Here is a 24,419-nt window from a genome sequence, read left to right as displayed (position 1 = left end):
TAGTTCAAATCTGGAAAAATAAATACAATAAATGGACAAAAGTATAAAGATTCAAAAAAATGTTTAAAGGTATGTGTCTTCCTGCACCCTTGCCCCCAGAAAAAAAACACTGAGCATAACTTTCAAGAAATCATGATTTGGATAGCTGCCTTACATTCTGAACCATTTTCTAATCTACATTTTAATGTGAACTCTGTGTTTACTCCAAAAAGAAAAGTGCAACCAAATAAGTTTCAGTGTTTCACATAAAACAGGCTTTATAATATCACTTTCCAGGATTTCAGTCTACTCTGAATGAATTGAAGGATAAGGCTCTTCTATTCTGCCTGTGTTTCAGCCGGTATAGTTGAACACAGCCAGAACTTTCACAGGAAGATGAAATCCCTTCTGAAATTTCCTGATGCTTTCTTCAAATTCCATCACCTAAGCCTGCGTCCATGTTCCTGGAATTCAGGATAGACAAATCACAATATTTCCAGTATGTCGCACTGTAAGAAGAACATTCTATGCTCTTTCCAATGATAATAATAATAATCAACTGCACAAGATTTCACATTTGAATAATTGGCATTTCTGTATTCATTTCCCCTAAAATGAGTCTGCCAGAGAATTCATAGTGATCAGAATGACCCTGGAGCCACACGTCATGTTGGAATGGGCCAAAGAATAGCAACAGTTTTTAATAGCTCCTCTATAATCTCCTTCCTTGTTATATCTGCTTGTCTCATTTGTGGTTATCTTCTGCCCCCTCTGGTAGGTCTTTGCTAAAGTTCATTTAGTGATGAGCTTTCCCCCGCTGAGGTCTAATCGGATCTTTCTCACTGCATCTCTTGCACAGTAATACATGGTTGTATTTCCTTCTTCCAGGTTGTTCATCTTCAGATAGAAGTTTGGGCTGTTTTTGAGGCCGTGAATCGCCCTCAGACTGCAGAGGTGTCATATTTGCTTCCAACATTATTATGTCAAATAATGAATTCCAGACCTTCACCAGGTTTCTGTCTGACCAGCCACATAGTGTTGCTGTAAATATCAAATCCAGAGGTGCTACAGGTGCATTTATGGGATTCTCCATGTATTTTCAATTCTGGTTCCAAAGACTGGGTCAGAACTATCTGGAAAAGTGCATCTGGAACTGGAAGGAGGGGGAGAAGAAATAATTTAAATAGAAACAGAAGCCAATGGTTATCACCTGGGATACAATGCTAGTGGTGCAATAGAATATAAATCCCAACATACTAGAGGAGGAAGCAGCCAGTGCAATGAATACTGGCATAGCTGGAAGGCTGTGTGAGGTGAAGGTTTTGAGAGTTTTGAGAGTTGAGGTAGGAAGGGGGGAAAGTATTAGCTTTGGATAAATCTGCTGATGTAGAGGAGGACAGTATTAATATACCAAACTGACTGCAGCCAAGATAAGGTTTCATTCATTCATCCTGAATAGGCCTGAATGTTAAAGACATCTGCTTTCTCTCTTTGCAAGATGGGTATAAATTTTTCTGTGTTGGAGGTGGCACGGAGTAGAGACAGAAACTTGTGTTGAGACTGAATTTCCTCTTTTTTGTACAAATGCCCAATCGGCCTTGTCTCACTGTGTGGTTCTCGGGCACAGAAATACACAGCGGTGTCAGCAGCTGTCAGGGAGTTCAGTTGGAGGGAAAACTCATTCTTGGAGTTGTCTGAAGAAATGGTCACACGACTCTGAAGAGAAGCAGCAAACCATTTCCCCCCCATCATGGGAGTATATTCTTGCAATCCACTCCAGAACTTTGCCAGAAGGCTGACGGATCCAGTTCCAAACAGAATTTGAATCAGTGATGGAGACACCAGTAACTTTACAGAGCAGACGAAGGTTCTCTCCAGGCCTCACTGTTCCTGGACCAGAAGATACGAGCTGAACATCGGAAAGGACCCCTTGAAAGAGATAACTATAATGAATTGAGCATCATCTACTGAACATCATCTAATCACTGCATGAAATCAACCTATATTTTTGAACTTCCCATAGAATATACACTTACATTTTTGAAAGGCCACCAAAGAAAACAACAGCAGAAACCTCATGGTGTTAACAAAGAACTGCCCTAGTGAGGCAGGAAAAAGGAGGGTTTGGGCCTGGAAAAAAGTCAGGAGTTTATATTGAGGGGACAGAGGGTTCCTCAAGACCGCCTCCAGCCTTCTTGAGTGATTTGCATGTGTTCTTCCAATAGTAAGCTATGTTATATAAAGAGACTGTGGTAAACTGGGCACAGGTCAGGGTTGGCCTGCTTTACCTTCCAAGCGTGTTTTCAATATGTAAACACACATTTTTACTGTAAAGTCAGTATTATAGATTATGAAGAACATAACTTTCAAGAAATCATGATCTGGATATCTGCCTTACATTCTGAACCATTTTCTAAGCTACATTTTAATGTGAACTCTGTTTTTACTTCAAAAAGAAAAGTCCATTCAATTACCTTTCAGGGTTTCACATAAAACAGGCTTTATAATATCACTTTCTAGGATTGCAGTTCAAGTTCTATTCTAGGCTAAGGCTCTTCTATCCAGCTTGTGTTTCAGCCAGTAAAGTTGAACACAGCCAGAACTTTCACAGGAACAGGAAATCCCTCCTGAAATTTCCTGATACTTTCTTCAAATTCCATCACCTAAGTGCATCCGAGCTCCTGGAATTCAGGATAGACAAATAATAATATTTCCAGTATGTCTCACTGTCAGAAGAATATTCTATGCTCTTTCCAATGATAATAATAATAATAATCAACTGCACAAGATTTCACATTTGAACAATTGGCATTTTGTATTCATTTCCCCTAAAATGAGTTTGTCAGAGAATTCATAGTGATCAGAATGACCCTGGAGCCACACATCATGTTGGAATGGGCCGAAGAATAGCAGCTGTTCTTAATAGCTTTTCTATAATATCCTTCCTTGTTATATCTGCTTGTCTCATTTGTGGTTCTCTTCTGCCCCCTCTGGTAGGTCTTTGCTAAATCTCATTTAGTGATGAGGTTTTTTTCTGAGGTCTAATCGAATCTCTCTCACTGTGTCTCTTGCACAGTAATACATGGCTGTATTTCCTTCTTCCATTTTGTTCATCTGCAGATAGAAGTTGGGGCTGCTTTCTGAGGCTGTGAATCGCCCTCAGACTACATAGGTGTTATATTTGCTCCAAACATTATTATACTGAATAATGAATTCTAGACCTTCACCAGGTTTCTCTCATCTGCCACATAGTGTTGCTGTAAATCTCAAACCCAGAGGTACTACAGGTTCATTTATGGGATTCTCCAGGTTTTTCCAATACTGGTTCCGACGACTGGGTCAGAACTATCTGGGAAAGTACATCTGGAACTGGAAGTGGAAAAAGAAGAAATAATTTAAATAGAAACAGAAGCCACTGGTTATCATCTGGGATACAGTTCTAGTGGCACAATAGACTATAAATCCCAACACACCAAAGGAGGAAGCAGCCAGTGCAATGAATACTGGCATAGTGGGAAGGCTATGTGAGGTGAAAGGTTTTGAGAGTTTTGAGAGAAAGTGAAAAAAGTATTGGCTTTGCATTAATCTGCTGATGTATACAGTGGTGAAGCTGCATGCTCTGACACTGGGGGCAGAAGGCAGGTGGGAGCGTGGCTGACGTGCGTCCTGGGGGTGTGGTGTATTGCTGCAGGGGCATGGCGCCTGGAGCGGTGGGGGTGTGAGTGGCGCGTGTCCGGGGGGCGGCTGTGATGATACTCCCCTCCCCGATGGTGCCAGGGTTGGTGAGCTCTCCCACCCCCACTTTCCTCCACCAGTGGATGTAGAGAAGGACAGTATTAAAGTACCAAACTGATTGCAGGCCATATAAGGTTTCATTCATTCATGCTGAATAGGCCTGAACGTTAAAGATATCTGCTTTCTCTCTTTGCATGATGGGTATAAATTCCTCTGTGTTGGAGGTGGCACAGAGTAGAGCCAGAGATTTGTGTTTGGATTGAATTTCCTCTTTTTGTACATATCCCCAATTGACGTTGTCTCACAGTGTGGTTCTCAGGCACAGATATACACAGCAATGTCGGCAGCTGTCAGGGAGTTCAGCTGGAGGGAGAACTTGTTCTTGGAAGTGTCTGAAGAAATGATTGTTTGGCTTTTCAGAGGAGGTGCATACCATTTTTCCCCGGTACAGCACACCAATTAGTGGCACAGAATTGGAAAGCGTAGGAAAATATCTGTATCTCTGATTGGAAACAGCATATATGGTCTATCAGAAAAAAATAACGGGGAGATTACATGCATTCCATAATACAAATATTATGGACAATTTTGTTGAAATATGGCATCGTTTTATAAAATACTTTACTGATAACTCTAAAGAATGTCAACCTCTGAAATCACAGAATGGACTTTGGCAAACTCAACTTCTCGTTTACATCTGCAGGTGTAGCAGTGGATGTGCTGGACCTCTGTCTTGCCTTGGTAATGGACTGGATGGATAAGAACCAACAACCTGAAACTCAATCCTTATAAGAAGGAGGTAGTGCTAGTGGGCACTTCCCAAGACTGGATGGATGGGAGGTTGCCTGCTCTTGACAGAGTTACATTCCCTCTGAAGGAGCAGGAACACAGCTTGAGGATAGTTCTGGATCCTTTCCTGTTGCTTTAGTTCTAGGTGGCATGGAGTGCCTTCCATCATCAACTGGTGGCTGAGCTGTACCCATATCTGGACAGGGGTAGCCTAACCTGTTGTCTGTGCTCTGGTATCTACTAGGTTAGATTAGTGCAAGATGTTATATTTAGGGCTGCAACTGGTGCAGAATTTGGCTCAGGACTGCAATACTTCAAGGATCACCTCTCCACATACGAACCTTCCTGGACCTTGTATTCATCACCTGAGGCCCTTCTTCATATGCCTCCTCCACATGAGGACCAGGGAGTGGCAACACAAGAATGGCGTTTTTCTGCAGTGGCTCTTCACTTGCTGAATACTCTCCCCAGGAACATTTTGCTGGCACTTTCATTATGCACCTTACGTATACAACTGTCACAAATAATAATAATAAAAATTCAGGTAGTTTTATTTTATTTTATTTTATTGTACTTTATGCTTCATTTTAATTCTTCTTAGCCAAGCTGAGGCACTGGAAGGATGTGATATAGATAAATATTTAAACTGTGAAACAGATACAATGCTGAAGATCTAATTAACAAGGGGGTACCAACTTGAATAAAATATTCGGGGAGAGATTAGCACCGTCCCACATAATTGATCACAAGAACTGACATGCACACAACATTAGAATGGCAATGCCCATTTCCTTTGGGGGGCCCTGCCCCCCTCAAATATTTAATGGGGGTACTGAAGGGACTTCAGTCCCTAGGACTTGTCTCCTATGTAATTTATGTTGCAGTAGCCCATTTGCTGATGAAACCTTTTTACTACAGAGGCAGCAATGTATCAATAGAAAAGCCAGACAGATTCTTTACATCTTTCTCCTTACTATTTGCTCCCTGTTGTTCAATTCAGGCTTCAGCACAATAATGTAACATTTAGGGGAGAAGATGCAACCCAATAACCCAGCGCTAGAGGCCAAGATAGAGAAGATCTCCACAGCCACCATGTTTTTTCCTTTTGTGCTCATATAAGTTGGAACAAAGGACACCCACACACTGCAGAAGGCCAACATGCTGAATGTAATGAACTTTGCTTCATTAAAACTATCCGGTAACTTGCGGGCTAGGAATGCCACAGTGAAGCTGGCAATGGCCAAGAGGCCCATGTAACCAAGGACACAGTAAAACATGGCAACTGACCCTTCATTACATTGCAGAATGATTTCTTCAGTTGCTGAGTGAAGGTCGAAATCAGGGAATGGGGGAGAGGTTGCTAACCACACAATACAAATACATGCTTGAATAAGAGCAAAACAAAGGACAATAGAATTGGATAGTCCTTTCCCCACCCATTTCCTCATGCTGGACCCAGGTTTGGTGGCCATGAAAGCTAGAACTACGGTGATGGTTTTTGCCAGCACACATGAAACAGCCACTGAGAAGATGGTGCCAAAAGTGGGTTGTCGGAGGAGGCAGGAGACCTTCCCTGGTTGTCCGAGGAACAGTAAAGAAGAGTGGAAGCAGAGCAGGAGGGAGACCAGGAGTGCGTAAGTGAGGTCCCTGTTATTGGCCTTGACAATGGGTGTGTCTTTGTGCCTAATAAAAATTCCTAGCACTATGGCTGTGATCAGGCAAAAAAAGAGAGCAACTGAGGTCAAAGTGATCCCTAAGGGTTCATCAAAAGACAGAAAACTTATAACTTTAGTGATGCATTCAGTTCTGTCCTTGTTTGGAAATTCATCTTCTGGGCACTGGAAGCAGTCAGCCACATCTGAAGAATAGAAAGAAACCACCTTTTAGTGCCAAGTCACATGTTAAACTACACACTGTTCTCTTCTCTGCCTCCCATATTGAGATTATATTGTTTCATTGGATCACAAAATTGTAGAGTTGGAAGGGACCCTGAGTGAAATCTTGCCCAACCCCCCTGCAATGCAGAAATAATGTAATATGCATATGTAATATTTCCACTCTTCATTTCCCCAGTATGTTATAGAGGCTTGACTGGCCTCAGCCAGATGTTGGGCATTCAGTGAGGTCCCATTAAGCAGGACAGCTTAGAATTCCCTTTATTCCAATGGGCCTATGCAGTTGTTTAGAATGTCCATGAATAGGCAATCACCTGCAAGTAGATAAATAGGTACCGCTCTGGCGGAAAGGTAAATGGCATTTTCGTGTGCTGCTGTGGTTCGCCAGAAGCGCCTTAGTCATGCTGGCCACATGACCTGGAAACTGTCTGTGGATAAATGCTGGCCCTCCCACCTACAGAGAGAGATGAGCGACGCAACCCCAGAGTCGTCCACGACTGGACCTAATGGTCAGGGTTACCTTTACCTTTAATAATTGTTTTGTATTGTTTTTAAATGTTTTAATGTTGCTGTACACCACGCTGCGGGAATGCAAGAGGGTGGTACATACATATTTTTGCAATTAATTATGAAATAATTGTTATTTCTTTTAAAAAACCATTCAGTTAAGATTACTATCATCACGATCTATATTTTTATCACCTGTTTTAGTTCTGCTGTATTTTTTTCAGTAGATATCACCTTCTCATGCTCTATAGTCATGAAGGAATATTTTTATGCCACTGCAAGCAGGGATGCAAGATAGCATGATTATGTATTAAATGATTTGCTTATAACATTCATGCTTTCACATGGAATGTACAGGTTATCTGTAACCATGAAGGGAATTGACCATCAGAAGTTTATCCCTCATATGGCTAACTTTCCCATTCATTTCAAATAGAGATCCAGATGCAAATATCCTTTTTTTAACTTTTGTCTTATTAAATTAGCTACTACAGTAACACTTGAAGTCTTCCTGCAATCCTGACACTGGGCATTAGACTGGACACATATTAGGCATATTGGATGTCTACTTTGGAGGCAATATTATAATGTGTGCCTCATATAAGTGTTTCTATTACTTTAAGTGGGATAGCAAGGCAATGGTCTGCTGCATGTGTTTGCGTTTATTGGAAAGTAGAAATGAAATAATGGATTTGTATATAATATTTGATATCCATTCACTCTCCTATTCATTGATTCTTATAGCAATGCATGAATGAGTCTCATTCATTCATTTTACCTATTGCCTCAAAAGTAATTATCCATGTCTACCCTTAATAACTTACTACCTAGATGATAATATTCAAATCAAAGGAATAAATATTTGCACTGTTGAAAAAAGAGAGAAAGTGTATTACCCTTCTTGTTTGAAATCATCCCTTCTGCACAAGGAATGCAATCGTAGCAGCAAAACTTTTCTGCTTCCTTCCTTTTCTTCTGACTACCAGGCTGGCAGTGGTCATTGCACACGGAAAGGGGGAGAGTCTATCCATAGACATGAAAGGAATTACAATTGGAAAAGTACAGTACATTGATGGATACATGGATAGATTCATTTCAGTTTTCTGTGGAGAAGCGATATGGACTGCCAATGTTTTAAGACTTTTTGCACTGTCTCCTGGGTGGCACAAGGGCTAGAGAAATCTGAGCATCAGGGGTGACAATGGTGCAGATGGACACCAGCTAAAATACCTAGAATACACAAAAATCCCTGCTAAACAAGTAATGTGGCAACCCTCACTTTAGAATGCTGCTGTGCCAATTGAGATAGTTTGTCCTTAATCTGGCCATAGCAGAATCCATACCTTGTTTAAATCTTCGTACCACACAATTATATATTCATTAATGATTAATTCTCTTCCTTCAGGTGCATTGGGATCCATCCTACCAACTTTCACTTTCTGGTAGGACTTATTTGGAAATACTATAATATTCATGATGTCAAATCCACCCTCTGTTTCCCGCTTATCATTAAAGGACACAGTTTCTCCAGCTGAATTGTTAAAGGAATTGCCTTGAAGAAAAGGATGGAGCTAATTGAAAGAGAGAAAGAAATGAAGGCACTTGAAAGGAGGGAAACAAATGGGGGGGGGGTTGAAACAAATGAGAGAATTCATTTTTTACCGACTATTATGGTTTAAGGCAGGCATAGCAAATTTGTTGTCCTCCAGATTGTTGCCTACCTTTGTCACCAACCCCACTCTGAATGACCAAGAGTTAGGTAATAGGGGGATATATAATGCATTGTATTTTCAGGCTACAGTTATTGTGGGGAAATGTAAGCCAGTAAATCAGTTCCATGCATAATATATACAATCCCATCTCATCAATTTTTAATGGAGTAGAAATGGAGTGGATTTTTCTCAATTCATACTGATCTGCTCACTGATAAAAAAAAAATCTAATGTGGAGACATTACCTGCCAAGGCTGCAGATCTTGAAGAACCAGTTGGTTAACCCTTGAAATGAACCCTCTTTGGCAGGATTGAGAAGAGACCATTGCATGCAATGCATGAGCCACAGCATAAACCCCATTGTAGATACTATAGCTTTGGCCAGTCATGGACACTTCATAAGAGGGTGCAGGAAGATTCTCCATCTTTTCCTCCCCAGTACATGCCCCAACAACCTCCATTGCCTCACTGGGATCTTGAAGTTCACAGTCAAATGCTTGCTCCCAAAAGTCATTGAGAAAAGCATCTTTCTGCATCCCATAGGGTCTTATGTGCTGAAGAAATTCTTGGAATCCCAAAAGCTCTTTTGAGTGAATTGCAAAGGAAATGGCACCATGAAACTGCTGGAATCCCAACCCCCTTTGAAAGCCTGTTAATATGAAATCAATCTGGGTTGTCGTAATCCACACCTTGCTAAATGATGCATTTTCTGTTTTTTGAAAAACATGCAAAAGAACAATAGTTTTGAGCCATGAAATCGTTAATGATTCTCCATAAACAAGAAGTGCATTCACATTATTATCTGCGAAACGTAGATGAAGATTTGCGACTATATCAGTTAGTTTATCCAAGTTATCAAAATGAGAAATTTGTGGGATTCTTTGTGTGAAGGCTGAACAGATTCCGTGCTGGGAAAGCAAAGGCTCCAGGGTCTGTAAGAAAAGTTCCCCACTGTTGTTATCCACAGGAATAAGTCCTACCCACGTCCATCCAAAATACTGAAGTAACTGGACAATCCCCATATATTGAAGTCTTTCATTTGGAACCATGCAATAAAGGGAGGGAAACTGACTGATAAGCATATCCTTGTGGGGAAATGAGCCATACGTAAGCTAAAAGAAAATTATTATCAAATATCATCATCATCATCAATGACATTTATTCACCAGTTTTTACAGTGAAGTGTTTCGAAGTGATTTACAGGCTAAAAAAGAGCAACAGCAACAGCAAAAAAAAAAAAAAAGTTAAAACCAAATATAAAAGCAGCAATAAAACTAGAACTAATTTACATGTGCACACCTGTAGTTGTTTCTGGAGAAAAGTTAGGAAGAATGAATGGTTTTTTGTACATTTTTTTGCTCATGCAACAAAGATTTATTGAAGCAATTTGTGGTTCTGCTGGAAGTTAAAGGGAACAGTGCTTCTGCTGGAATTTTTCTTTTCCTGGTTATCAGGATATGATCCAATTTCTGGGTTTTTTTAATTGTCATTCCTATTATTCCCTCTTTCTGAACCATGCAATTTCTCACAGCATGACAAAATAATAATAATAATAATAATAATAATAATAATAATAATAATAATAATAAATAATTTTATTTATATCCCGCCCTCCCCAGCCGAAGCTGGGCTCAGAAGAGTGTAATTTACTACAACTGTGTGTGTGTGTGTGCTCCAAAATCTCCTAATATCTGTAACTGTGCTTAAAACAAACAAACAAATAAATATTAACAATGTTTCTGAGTTTTCCGTTGCTCTCTCCATTTTGATCTGTTCCAAGCCACTGTGTTTGATGCGAAGGTCTGTGTTTGCCCTTCCACTATAATGTAGAATTGAAAAAAAGGTTATAATTCTCTCCCCCTATTTTTAGCCAAATGGCATGGAAATTCCATATACAGGAGACCCTGCACATTGGATTAGCATGCCACATTAAACAAAAATAGATCCAGGTGCTATTGGAGGAAATGGGATTTGCTTTATAAACTCTTATGGAGCAGTTGAAGCAGGGGGCTGTCTCCTCCTTACCTTAAACAAGTTAAGAGGTAAGCTGGTTGATATGTTTTCTGGCTTGTATATTTTGTAACACTGGTTGGATATTTGTGGTCTAGCTTTTACAGGCCTGCAGAGTTCTGAAGTGCTCTGGAAGTTTTTATTGAAGCAGAGCAGATTTTTAAAAAATACTGCATCTTGAACTGTTACAGATTATTTGCTTTAAGTGGTGGGCAGCATATCATGGAAGCTTGGGGATGTTCAGAGTCAAAATTCAACTCTGTTTTAGAGAAGATGCCTCACAAGTCCTTCAGAAAGCCCAAGACACTTCTGATAACTTGCCTCAAATGGCATTATTTTGCTTTCAAGTCTAATTGCAACTTTGTCATTCTCTACATTCCCTCTCTCTGTTCTTGAACTTGCATCACTTATACTTCTCATATTTCTTCCATCTCACTTTAATAAGTGCATATCTGCTTCTTCTTGTTGTTTTTTTCTTCTTGTTGTTGTGTGTTCTCATCCTAAATGTGTTGCTCAGTATGCTGTAGAGACTCGCAACAAAAACATTACTGCTGCTGCTAGCACTGTACACCTGGCAGCTAATTTACAGGAAATAATGGGGCCTATGTTTCCAGCTCTTTTTTTTTTGCAACTTAAACAGGAAATCCCTGTTCTTGGCTATCTTTAGGGCTTAAATCTAGAGAAACCTAGAATTAAATAAGGAATATAGTGCAGAGATATAGAATATAGTGCAGAATGACAGCCCTGAAAAATCTTGGTTTGTTGTGCTTTAAGTAAACGGGTGATGGCCCATAAATCACTTCAATTCATCTTGCTATACAGTCCCCAAACAGAGCTTTAGAACACACATGCATAGACAGACAGACAGACAGACAGACAGAGACAGAGAGAATTCCTACCTGTGGAATCTTATAGAAACCTAAAATGTCTGCCATTAAGGAAGAAATATCAGAGCCAAGACCACCAATGACAGCTATGACATTTTTCCTTGTGTCACATCTGTAATTGGGAACAAATTTATGTGACTTGAAGAGGAGTTCTAAGGTGGTACGATAAGTTGCCATTGCATCATAGTAGCTGTCATAGATGTGGAAGCCAAGTGTGACATTGGGCAAGAGTGTGGGGTTCTTGTTGATCTCATCCACAGCAAATGCCAAAGAAAGGATGTGCTGGTAAAATTTCGTTATCATTCTGCAAAGAGAAGGCATTTATTACAATGCCTGAAGTTGTTATATCACCATACCAGAAATTTCTCTGTGTTTCTTACTTCAATTATAATAAGCATATCCTTTTATTTCTGCTCTGCATAGGACTTTGTTCTGCCAACTGTCAGAATAAATAAAGAAAAATGTGGAAACCTAGATGTGGTTTTGAGTTTCACAGGAATTGCAACCTAATTGCCCAATTTCTTTTGGGAATTATAGGGTCAGAACTTTCTAAATTGTATAGAAAATTATTTATGTAAGCTACTGCAGCAGCAAGAATGTTACTTGCCCCAAAGTGGAAAGAAGCAGAAGTCCCAGCAAAGGAAGAATGGATACAAAGACTTATGGAATATGCAGAAATGGTGAAACTTACCTGAAGAATAAGAAATCAAGATACCAATTTTGAAAAAAATAAAAGAATGGAAATGGTTTATTGAATATTTACAGATAAATTGTAAACAGATATAAACATTAGCAGGATTATTGTAATAACCTGCAGTTTTATACACGTATATTTTTACAGTAGATAATTAAATGAGCAAGTTAAATGAACCTGGATATGCAAAAGATATTTTAAAAATAAATTTAAGGAACTGCAGAAAGGGGGGGTGGAAGTCAAATCTTGAAATGTTAAATTGATTGTAAAACTAATGACATGTATATATTTGAAAAGTAGAAATAAAAAACTAAAGAAAAAAGAAAAAAGAAATGACAACCTAAATGAAGTGTCTTACGAGAAGAGGAATCACCTCCAGCCTCAAGAACATTGTGTGCCTATCAATAAAATGGGACTGGGCTTAATTTTTTTTGCTATTATCAGGTATTTAAAATGAATTTGACACCCTCAAAATGTACCTCACCACATTCATCACTGGGCTTTTTTTAAAAAATATATATATAAAAAATAAGAAACAAACAAAAACAAAACTATTCACAGATATATTTTTGTAGTTGCTTGTGCAGATTCCTTCAAGTCTTCATTTAAATTATTTTGCTTTCCCTAAAAACTTATCAGCATGAGAAAATTTGTTGTAATTGTGTGTGGTGTGTGGGTGTGTCCTACTTAAACATTTCTTTGTGATCATGCCAATGACAAAACGTGTAGAGGGGTGGGAGAAAATTGCAATTCCCTACTCTGGATTTTGAAACAGTTTCTGAGAAGGACGTTCTTTGAAGTCAATTTCCAGAGAATGGTAAATGATCTGAGAAGCAATTCCACCAATAATGAGGCCTCCTGGCTGGTGCCACTCATGGGGAACAGTGACGGGTTCATTTGTGGGGCACACCATACTAGCCACTTTGTACACTGTGTGAGGCAGCAGAAGCAGGAACATAAACAGAACCATCCAGTCAGCAAAGCCTTGCCCTTAACACAGACTCTCCTCTGCTCATTTTCAGTAACTGCTTGACTTAAGCAAACCACATTGGTTTGTACCTCACTCAGCCTTCAGTATCCCTGGGAAACAAATGCTTTGAGCTATAGCAGACATTGTCAACATTATAATTTCAAGTTGAGGCAGACCCTACCTGCCTCTTGCCCTTTCTCCCAGCGGTCTATGGCACAGGGAGTTATTTATTACCACTTCTAAACTTGCTTGGTTAGAAATTTTTTATTGTATTTTGGAAAAACTGTTCAAGCTTTTGGCAGATGAACAAATTATAGTGATTTCAATATTTCCCGAGAGATAATTATTCTTCATCACATGCCATTGAAGTGACTCCCCACAATAGCAAATCTTAGTTCTTTGCACGCCTTATTTTTTATTATAATATTTTATTATAATTTTCCACAAGATAATGATATTTAAAAATACAGCAAAATACAGAGTAGGGAGTTTTCTCCTAAAGGCAATTATCAGCCCCCACATCCCACAGAAGGCAGCAGCCCCTTCCAGCTTTCACCTGGAATTCTGCCTTTCTCCTCCCAACCTCTCACCCTGGGAGACTGACATTTCCCTGTTTCCCACCCAGGGCGCTCCTTCAACCATCTACCACCCCCATGAGTACACAATCCCTGGACGTACCAATTCACTTCACTTGACTCTACCCATGTCTATTCAGAAGTATTGCATTCAATGAGGAATACTCCCAGGTCAATTGTGATAGAATTGCACTCATAGGAACCACTCCTACACACAAGAAGCTGGCATAAAGCAAGCCAGTGTAAATTAAGGCAGCTTAAAGTTTCACAAAACCCAAAGCTTTTTGATGCTCTGCATCGGCCTGGCAGAGGGGAAACAAGCCTTTGGAAAACTGGCTTAGGCCACAGTGAAGGTCGCCCCACCCTGGTCCTGCCCTTACCATACCCCCAGAATTCCCCCTTTTGGAGAATTACACCAAACTACCTGTCATGCTTTGGACGCGGGTGGCACTGTGGTCTAAACCACAGAGCCTAGGGCTTGCTGATCGGGAGGTCGTGGTTTGAGTCCCCATGATGGGGTGAGCTTCCATTGCTCAGTCCCTGCTTCTGCCAACCTAGCAGTTCGAAAGCACATCAAAGTGCAAGTAGATAAATAGGTACCACTCTGGCGGGAAGGTGAACGGCATTTCCTTGCACTGTTCTGGTTCGCCAGAAGTGGCTTAGTCATGCTGGCCACATGACCCGGAAGCTATACACTGGCTCCCTCGGCCTTGTTGTTGTTTTCTGCTACTCTATGACTGTGTTAGCAAGGTACAGAGGTTCCTAAAGTATTGATTTTGTTTTGATGAGTAGACGAGGGCCCTGCCTCAAAAAAAGAAAGAAAAAAGAAAAAGAAAGAAAGAAAGAAAGAAAGAAAGAAAGATCCCAGAAAAGGTACATTATGTATTGTCAGCAGCTGACTTTTGCACAATGAATGGGATCTTTGGATAATGGGTGGTACATGAATGGAATAACTAAAATAGTAGTAGTGGTAGTAGTAATTGCAGTTGCTTAACAATGGTAAAAATGTGACATATGAGTCTATGGGTGGATCTAAATACTGGGGGGGACGACCACTGTAAATAAGTCGCAATTTAGATCATTATAACCAAATAAAAAATTCTCTATGGAAAATAGTGTTTTATAATTTCCTGCTCTCTGGTGCTATCTGGTGTTGCATGTTTATAGTGCATTCAAATTGCTGTTTCTTTACTAATGTAGCTGAGTCCTATGTATAACAGTTGCACTAAGTGTTTAGTAAAGATTGTGGAGGCTTTAAAGCTACTTGGATTTAAATAATAAAGTCAGCTATGAATCAATAAAAGTGTACAGATCGCTGTCTATTATTACAACATGCATTCTGGGAATAAGTGAGGATTCTTTTATATCTCTGAGAATCACAATAATAATCAATGTTGAATGTGTAGTGTTGCTCTGCTGTGAGATTACCTTATGCAGATTTAGAATGAATTAAAATACAGCGGTACCTCGGATTAAGAACTTAATTCGTTCTGGAGGTCTGTAACCTGAAGCGTCTTTAACCCGAGGTACCACTGTAGTGGATCCCATTTGGTCTTCCTTTCTTTACCAGGTGTCAAAGGGGAATAACATAGGGACTTGCTGAGCCCAATACATAGGCAGGCAGGCAGTAGGAGTCTGACACCATTCTAGGCATCTGATTTCAAGAAGAATGTCTGGGTTCTTGGTTAACAAGGGTTCTCTGAGAGACATAAAGTTCAGCTTCCTGTTCTCAGGAATTTGACTTTGTGCGTTTCCTGGAGACTAAACTTTCTTAGCAGCATAGCTCAAACTTTTTACAATCTGCTGCTGAAGGCTCTCTGGAGATGGTCTTCTCATGAGACAGAGATGTCACATGGGGAGAGGTGATGGAACTGTGATCTGGTGCATTCTGGCTGGTGGGGAAAAGCCCAGTACATGATACCCCAAAACTGAAACACAAAATTGCACACACTGTCAGAGACAATTCAACAAAAATATAGAAGGAACCAGGGCTTTTTTTCAGCTGGATTGTGCGGAGGGCAGCTGCAGCACTTTTCAGATGGACAGCAAAGGGCTGAGCTTCCTGCCTCAACTGCTGTAGAGCAGAGAAGCACCGCAACAGAGAAAGGCTCTGTGCCAGCATCGGGATGCATAAGCATTTTAAAGGCTCTTATTCCTTTCTGCCTTAACTGCTGAGTAACTATGAGAGAGGCATAAGGAGCTTCCCAGAAGTATAGCTTCTCTGGGAGCCTAGCTCAGCACCAAAAAGGGCTTTCTCAGGCCTCGCTGGAGCCAGCTCCACAGTCCTACACTTGAAGAATAACAGCTTAAACATTTTTGAGTATCACTGTCGAACACTGTTCCTTCCTGGTGTTCAATTCCTACGGGGATATCCATGCCACCTGCTGCTCTTTGTGCCACAAGGAACAGTGGACACTTATTAGCAGATCTGGAAAAAGAACTAACATATTGACTATGAGGTGGGCGGGGGGGGGGGAGGAATGTCACTCAGGTGCCAAATGCCAAAGTACCAATTATGGACCACTGGGATCATGGAAACCCTTATTATTTGTTCACCTGCCCCAACTCCCAAAGGCTTTTGAAAATATCTACTAGTATTCAAGGCATGTATTTGTATCTCAAAGGCATGACCAATCTATTTCTCTTAAGAGAGGTATTGCGAGAATTAGCTACCAACCAATGTAGTCTGTTAAATCTGGCAGTGTCTGCTGATGAACAGAGCAGAGTCTCAATCTAGAGAGAAGCTTTGCTGACAGGATGCTTTGCATTCTGATGCTCCTACCTTTGCTGACTGCTATGGTGTCCAAAGTCCATACTCTGGAGTGTCCTGTGTATGACCCCCACACTGTTCCACATGAGTGGTTGCAGCCAGGAGCTCTTTTCATTGGTGCAGTTGTTTCTCAGATAGTTTACCATCCTCATGAATTGTCCTTCAAGGAGCATCTTTCTCAGAACCTGTTTGATGTTCCAGAGTAAGGAATTGCTTTTTTTTGTTCTGCATGTTCTGAAGCTGGTCACACACATACAAATCTCTCTAAGTGACAGAATCCCCCCCCCCAAAAAAGGGTAGGTGTTGCCAACCCCAATCACATCCAAATTCTTTTCCATTGTGTTATTCTTTTATTCTTTTTTTGCAGTGATACCTCTTTCCATTGTGTAATGTGACATGAGGTTTGGGTTAAGAGATTGCATTTTTCTTTAATTTGACCAAATTTCCATGTAGGCAGATGCACACCTTGTCTGCAGGAAAAACAACTTACTCCTTAACTTAAAGTTGCACTTGTATTGCTGCATTCATAAGAGAGCTCCAATAGTGCGTTTAGTTTGCCTTACCTAAAAAATTCTCATTCATGGTCAGATTCTGCATTTTCCTCTATTTTATTGTAGTTCTTCCACTGCATCATTTTACAAGGAGAGGTATGTTAGATTACTTGATTTGTGCTATCTCATATGCATGATGTTCTTGTCATTTTTCAACTTTTCAGCACCTTGGCATTTTACTTGATTTTGTTCATGAAATTGTCAACTTCAGATCTTGCTCCTTCATAACTCATAATGTATTCTGGATATTGAAATACAGACCAAAAATAGTATCATTGTGGTGCATCATAGGTAAAAGTAAAGGTACCCCTGCCCGTACGGGCCAGTCTTGACAGACTCTAGGGTTGTGCGCTCATCTCACTCTAGAGGCCGGGAGCCAGCGCTGTCTGCAGACACTTCCGGGCCACGTGGCCAGAGTGACAAGCTGCATCTGGCGAGCCAGCGCAGCACACGGAATGCCGTTTACCTTCCCGCTAGTAAGCGGTCCCTATTTATCTACTTGCACTCGGGGGTGCTTTCGAACTGCTAGGTTGGCAGGCGCTGGGACCGAGCGACAGGAGCGCACCCCGCTGCGGGGATTCGAACCGCCGACCTTTCAATCGGCAAGTCCTAGGCGCTGAGGCTTTTACCCACAGCGCCACCCGCGTCCCTGTGGTGCATCATAAATCACCATAAATCACTTTCTTCTAATTCTTCTAATTCTTCTTCTTTTTCTTCTTCTTCTTCCTCTTCTTCTTCTTCTTCTTCTTCTTCTTCTTCTTCTTCTTCTTCTTCATTGAATTGGTATATGTCACTTTATTTTATACAGGGCAACCCAACAAGCACACAGACAGCCCCCACTCCCATATAGATACATTGAAACCAACAGGAGAAAGATATACGGTACATTTAAAACCCCTAACCCATTTCTAAAAGTTTTTGCTTGGCACTGAAAGAAACCCAAGCTCAATCACATGAGCTGAATAAAAATTTTATTACAATATAAGTTGCTCTAATACAAAATATAACCAAATGTATTTATTCAAAGAGAAAATTACTGAAAGTTGAACAATGGATTCCTCCCCCACCCTGGTGGAACCAAAATGTTTTTGTTAGAATCCATGTCACTCTAACACAAAATTCAATGTGACATGACAGCAGTAATCATCCTTAATACAGAAAGGGATGACTGAATTCTACCTCTATATGCAGAATGATAACAAAATTCTACCAGCACATCCTTGCCTTGGCATTTGCGGTGAATGAAATCAACGAGAATCCTAAGATCCTACCTAATGTCACACTTGGATTCCATATCTATGATAGCTACTACGATGCAAGGATGACTTATCATACCACTTTGGAGGTGCTCTTCAAATCACATAGATTTGTCCCCAACTACCAGTGTGACAGACAGAAAAACCTCATGGCTATCATTGGCGGACTTGGCTCTGATACCTCTAACCTCATGGCAGATATTATAGGTTCCTATAAGGTTCCGCAGGTAGGAATTCTCTCTGTATATTTAAATTTGTGTGAGAGTGATTTAGGCTCTTCTTTCTTATGCTAAGCTTTATTTTGTAGTTCAAAAGGAGGGAGTTGACAAAAGCAGGGATTGACCAAAAGAAAAAGAAAAATCCTTCTAAATTTACCCATTGTATTGTATTTAGTCTTCAATTGTTATTTAACATTTATTTATGCAAAGCCTTTGGCTCTTAATTATCTGTGGCTTCCATTAGTGGGTGGGATGTTTTAATCCTGCTTTCTTCTTTTTAAAACCCCACCACCAATGTTGCTTTTTAGCTTTGTTTTTCTTTTATGGTGGTTTTAATGAACATGTTTGTTTATATAATGGAATACATTTTGAGTTACCTTCGTAACAAAGCAACCAATAAATCAAATAATTAATTTATTATAATAACAATACATTCTATATCCTTGGGAAATTCGACTTCAAGTGTTATCTGTAACTCTAGGTTTCCAGACTGTTTCAAGATATATTAGTTGTATAATCAGAAACATAGTCACTCCTAAATTTTCCTTGCAATATCTGTCCATTTTCTTTCAGCTCACATATGGCTCATTTGCCCCACAAGAGAATCATATCACTCAAGGGCCATCCTTTTTTCGCCTCGTCCCAAATGAAACTCAGCAGTATATGGGGATTATCCGGTTACTCCAATATTTCAAATGGACATGGGTTGGGCTTCTTCCAGTTGATAATAGCAGTGGCGAACATTTCTTACAGACGCTGGAGCCATTATTTTCCCAGTATGTGATCTGTTCAGCATTCACAGAAAGAATACCACAAATAGCCCACTGGGATAGCTTGGAGGAACTTGGTAATATAGCCACAAAGGTTTATGTACATTACACAAATAATAACGTGACTACCTTTATTATATATGGAGAATCATTGACTATATCATGGCTGAGAACTATTATATTTATACGAGACACTGGAATGAAGGAGAATACATCACTCAGAAAGGTGTGGATTACGACAACCCAGATAGATTTCATATTGACTGGCATTCAAAAGGGCTGGGGTCTTCAGATGTTCCAAGGTGCAATTTCCTTTACAATCCACGCCAAAGAGATTGCAGGGTTTACGGAATTTATTCAGACCATAAAACCTTATGGGCCCCAGATAGATGGTTTTCTGAAGGACTTTTGGGAGCAAGCCTTTGACTGTGTGGCTCCTAATCCCAATGCCACAATGGATATTGATGGAATATGTACTGGGGAGGAGAGGCTGGAGAGTCTTTCTGGGCCACACTTTGAACTGCTCATGACAGGACACAGCTATAGTATCTATAATGGTGTTTATGCTGTTGCATATGCTTTGTATGTTATGGGCTCTTCCCGATCCAAACAGAGAGCCAATGGGAAAGGTTTCAGTATTGAACTTGAAGATGTTCAGCCTTGGCAGGTAATGTCCCTACAAAGAAGTATTTTTATTTCAGTAGCCAAATAAGTACAATGTGCGGCTATATTTAGCTTTCACCTGCATTAGTCACTGAGGATATGGAGTTGGATATTGTATTGGCTGAATGTATTTTATAGGTGGTGGTGGTGGTGGTTTAAGTCACTGGAGTCTGAATATGCAATGCAGAATGAATTCCCATAATCCCTGACATTTAGTCAAGCTGAATGCTTCATGAGAATTGTAGTCCAACAACTTTTGAAGGCACTACCTGACATAAGATGAACTCTCCAATTTGTTTACATGCCACATTCTTTTTTGTATTCCTTCTATCTTAGCTCTATCATGTTCTTCACAAGATTTCATTTAACAACTCAGCTGGTGAAACCATTTCCTTTAATGACAAATGGGAAATGGGAGGTGGCTTTGACATCATAAATATGGTCATATTTCCAAACAACTCTTTCCAGAAAGCGAAAATTGGTTGGATTGACCCAGAGGCTCCTGAAGGAGAAGAACTCATCATTCATGAAGATCTAATTGTTTGGCACAGTGGTTTCAACCAGGTATGAATTGTGGTACAGATGAGCTGGAAGGTGCTGCATTCAATGTCCTTATAGCCTAGGATTCCCTTGCTGCTTTTCCAGGCAGTATTCTGGCCAATCACGTCATGAGAATAATAATGCTGATAGAACACTTTATGCTTTTGGACAAAGATTGATGTGGCAACTATGTCTGAATCTTTTGAAAAAGCTCTGGTCACAGAGATAACTTTGCACCAGCACAAACATTACTTGGAGAAGGGATTTCTTGGTTCATTTTCACTTTTTTCATTCCCCCCCCTTTGATTTGTTTCCCCCCGGTGATTAGTTTCCATAGGTGGGGAAAGCTTAAATTTTAGTATAGCAGTGATTGATAGTAGTATAAAGGTAAAGGTAAAGGTACCCCTGCCCGTACGGGCCAGTCATGTCCGACTCTGGGGTTGCGTGCTCATCTCGCTTAAGAGGCCGGGAGCCAGAGCTGTCCAAAGACACTTCCGGGTCATGTGGCCAGCGTGACGAAGCTGCTCTGGCGAGCCAGCACCAGCGCAGTGCACGGAAATACCATTACCTTCCCGCTATAAAGCGGTACCTATTTATCTACTTGCACTTGGGGGTGCTTTCGAACTGCTAGGTGGGCAGGAGCTGGGATCGAACGACGGGAGCTCACCCCGCCGCAGGGATTCGAACCGCCGACCATGCGATCGGCAAGTCCTAGGCACTGAGGTTTTACCCACAGCGCCACCCGCGTCCCCATAGTAGTATATTCACATCCAAATACAATGTAGCAACTTTCAGAAGGGTCTATACCCTTTATAGTTCATTCATGTGTGTGTGTGTGTGTGTGTGAGAGAGAGAGAGAGAGAGAGAGAGAGAGAGAGAGAGAGAGAGAACTAGATATATATGAACTACACAAACACATATATAATAGTATTGGTTTCATATTAGCTCATCGTCTTTGCTATCTCCTCTGTATGCACATGAGGAAATTGAAACAATAGTGACTAACTCATTACACTCATACCTTGGGTTGAATGTGCTTCAGGTTGAGCACTTTCAGGTTGTGCTCCGCGGCAACCTGGAAGTAATGGAGTGTGTTACTTCCAGGTTTTGCCGCTCGCGCATGTACAGAAGCTCAAAATGATGTCACACACATGCGCGGAAGCGGCAAAACGCGACCCGCACACGCACAGACGCATTGTCGCATCTTACGTTCCTTTCAGGATACAAACAGGGCTCCGGAATGGATCCCGTTCGCATCCCGAGGTACCACTGTATATTCAAATAACTTTGTGACTCAGTCTTTGTGAGTTCTCTGCTGGCTCAACTACTGGTATTCCCAGAGGTGTTTTCTTGCCTGCCCAGTTAAGTACAGCTAGGTGCTTAAAACATCTAAGGTATCAGCCAAGATAAACAACAGATGTATATCTCTGTCTATCTAACTGAATTTCCCTTTGTAACGCCTTTCATGGTTATGGATAGGTGATGCCCATGTCCTTGTGTAATGACTACTGCTATCCTGGTAACCAGAAGAAAAGGAAGGAAGGGGAGAAATTTTGCTGCTATGATTGTACTCCATGTCCAGAAGGGAAGATTTCCAATAAGATGGGTAGGTTATGCAGTACCCCAATGTTTCCACCACACAAAGCAAATTGAAAAAGTTATATAAGATTTCTATTCACAAGTGGAAATTTGATTAGCTAAATCAACATCAGTATATGCAGAAGGCAGAAGGGAATGTATCTCCCAATTACTTCCACGGGTAACCAAACTTTGGTTCCATGTTACATAATAGAACATGAATCAATCCATGTTCAACTTGAGAGGCTCATCCAGAGGTGTGCTCATTTGCTTACTGCACCCCTCCTCTGCTGTCCAGTTGTATTGTTGGAGGACCCTAAAATGATAATATTTCAGATACCCCCCTTTTAGGGAATGTAGTAGCTTATCTATAGCCATTCTATTCTGGGTTCAGGCTTGGCAATGGAACTGAGTCAGCCTTGTTTGCCCTGATGGATCACTTCTGCTGAGAGTAGGAAAGGGGAATGTGACCTTGCTCCTGTTTCTTGATCTTTCATCTGCTTTTGATACCATCAACCATGGTATCCTCCTGGATCAGCTCTCTGGGGAGTGAGAATTACGTGCACTTTATTACAGTGGTGCCATTCCTATCTTCAGGATTGAGTCCAGAGAGTAGCATTGGAATTATTATTATTATTATTATTATTATTATTATTATTATTATTATTATTATTATTTATTCCCCACATAGGTAATAGATACTGAAATGAGAAATTTTCAATTTTTAGATATGGCTGGAACCTTCAAGCAAAAATTATATGGCTTATAACTGATGTATGAGAGGTAGAGTGGAGAACAGTCCATATGTAACAGATAATACTGAATGATAAATTTACTTTTTTTTTAGATATGACTGCCCAGAAGAGAAATTTCCAAGTAAGGACAAAGATGAATGTATGCCAAAAGTTTTAACCTTTCTTTCTTATGAAGAACCTTTAGGAATCACTTTAGCCTTCGCTGCTGTTTTTCTTTCCATTATTGCAGTCTTGGTGCTAGCAATTTTCATTAAGCGCAGGGATACACCCATTGTCAAAGCCAACAACCGAGGCCTCACCTATACCCTCCTCATATCGCTCCTGCTCTGCTTCGTCTCATCATTGTTTTTCCTCGGCAAACCTGGAAAAGTGACCTGCCTTCTCCGACAAACAGTGTTTGGCATCATCTTCTCAGTGGCTGTTTCTTGTGTATTGGCCAAAACCATCACTGTAGTGATAGCTTTCATGGCCACAAAGCCAGGATCTAGCATGAGGAAGTGGATGGGGAAAAAACAGGGACAGTCTGTTGTTCTTTCCTGTTCGCTCATTCAAGCAAGTATTTGCACCTTGTGGTTGGCAACCTCTCCTCCTTTCCCTGATTTAGACATGCACTCAGTAACTGGAGAAATCCTATTGCAATGTAATGAAGGGTCAGTCACCATGTTTTACTGTGTCTTGGGTTTCATGGGCTTCTTGGCCATTTCCAGTTTCACTGTGGCATTTCTAGCCCGCAAGTTACCAGATAGTTTTAATGAAGCCAAGTTCATCACCTTCAGCATGTTAGTCTTTTGCAGTGTATGGTTGTCTTTTGTTCCAACCTACCTGAGCACAAGAGGGAAATACATGGTGGCTGTGGAGATCTTCTCCATCTTGTCCTCCAGTGCTGGGTTACTGGGCTGCATCTTCACCCCTAAATGCTACATCATTGTGCTCAAGCCCCAGCTGAACAACAGAGAACAACTAATTCGGAGGGAATTTTAGGGAATTTTTAATATTTGATATTTTATTGCTTTTGTATTATTAACAATAATATTCCAGGTGGTCGGGGTATACATAAATGATTAATAATAATAATAATAATAATAATAATAATATACTATCTAAGTTAAGTTGCTTAATGATGTTAAAAATGTGACATGTGAGTCTATGGGTGGATCTAAACACAAGAAAAGAAACACCGTAAATAAATTGGATCATTAAACTAAAACTAAAGAAAAAAATCTCTATGGAAATTGTGTTTTAAAATTTCCTGCTCTCTGGCGCCATCTGGTATTGCATGTTTATAGTGCATTCAAATTGCTGTTTCTTCACTAATGTAGCTGAGTCCTATGATTGTAAAGCGGTTGTGCATGTGTCTACTTATTGTTTAGTAAAGGTCTTGGAGGCTTTAAAGCTACATGGATTCAAATAATAAAGTCAGCTATGAATCAGTAAAAGTGTACAGATCACTGTCTATTATTACAACATGCATTCTGGGAATAATTGAGGATACTTTTATATTACTGAGAATCACAATAATAATCAATGTCGAGTGTGTAATGTTGCTCTGCTTCATTACCTTATGT

General features: G+C 40.4%; 2 protein-coding genes and 1 pseudogene across 2 annotated transcripts; 1 reads left to right on the top strand and 2 right to left on the bottom strand.

Moving 5' to 3' along the window:
- Positions 1 to 588: 588 nt before the first annotated feature.
- Positions 589 to 4,997, bottom strand: LOC128399155 (uncharacterized; annotated as a pseudogene).
- Positions 4,998 to 5,459: 462 nt separating this feature from the next.
- Positions 5,460 to 13,121, bottom strand: LOC128399153 (vomeronasal type-2 receptor 26-like). The gene is made up of 5 exons (XM_053360408.1): positions 12,967 to 13,121; positions 11,527 to 11,818; positions 8,249 to 8,476; positions 7,802 to 7,928; positions 5,460 to 6,361 (listed from the first exon to the last, which is right to left on the bottom strand). Exons 1-5 carry the CDS (start codon positions 13,119 to 13,121, stop codon positions 5,460 to 5,462), a joined length of 1,704 nt encoding a protein of 567 aa, XP_053216383.1.
- A 5,145-nt stretch (positions 13,122 to 18,266) lies between these two features.
- On the top strand, positions 18,267 to 23,835 carry LOC128399152 (vomeronasal type-2 receptor 26-like). The gene is made up of 5 exons (XM_053360407.1): positions 18,267 to 18,557; positions 19,122 to 19,985; positions 20,318 to 20,545; positions 22,219 to 22,280; positions 22,947 to 23,835. Exons 1-5 carry the CDS (start codon positions 18,267 to 18,269, stop codon positions 23,833 to 23,835), a joined length of 2,334 nt encoding a protein of 777 aa, XP_053216382.1.
- Positions 23,836 to 24,419: the final 584 nt, after the last annotated feature.

This window comes from Podarcis raffonei, chromosome 13, assembly GCF_027172205.1.
Source record: "Podarcis raffonei isolate rPodRaf1 chromosome 13, rPodRaf1.pri, whole genome shotgun sequence".
Taxonomy (NCBI): Eukaryota; Metazoa; Chordata; class Lepidosauria; order Squamata; family Lacertidae; genus Podarcis; species Podarcis raffonei.
The sequence above is the reverse complement of the archived record's forward strand: the minus strand, read 5'-3'. Positions and strand labels throughout refer to the sequence as shown.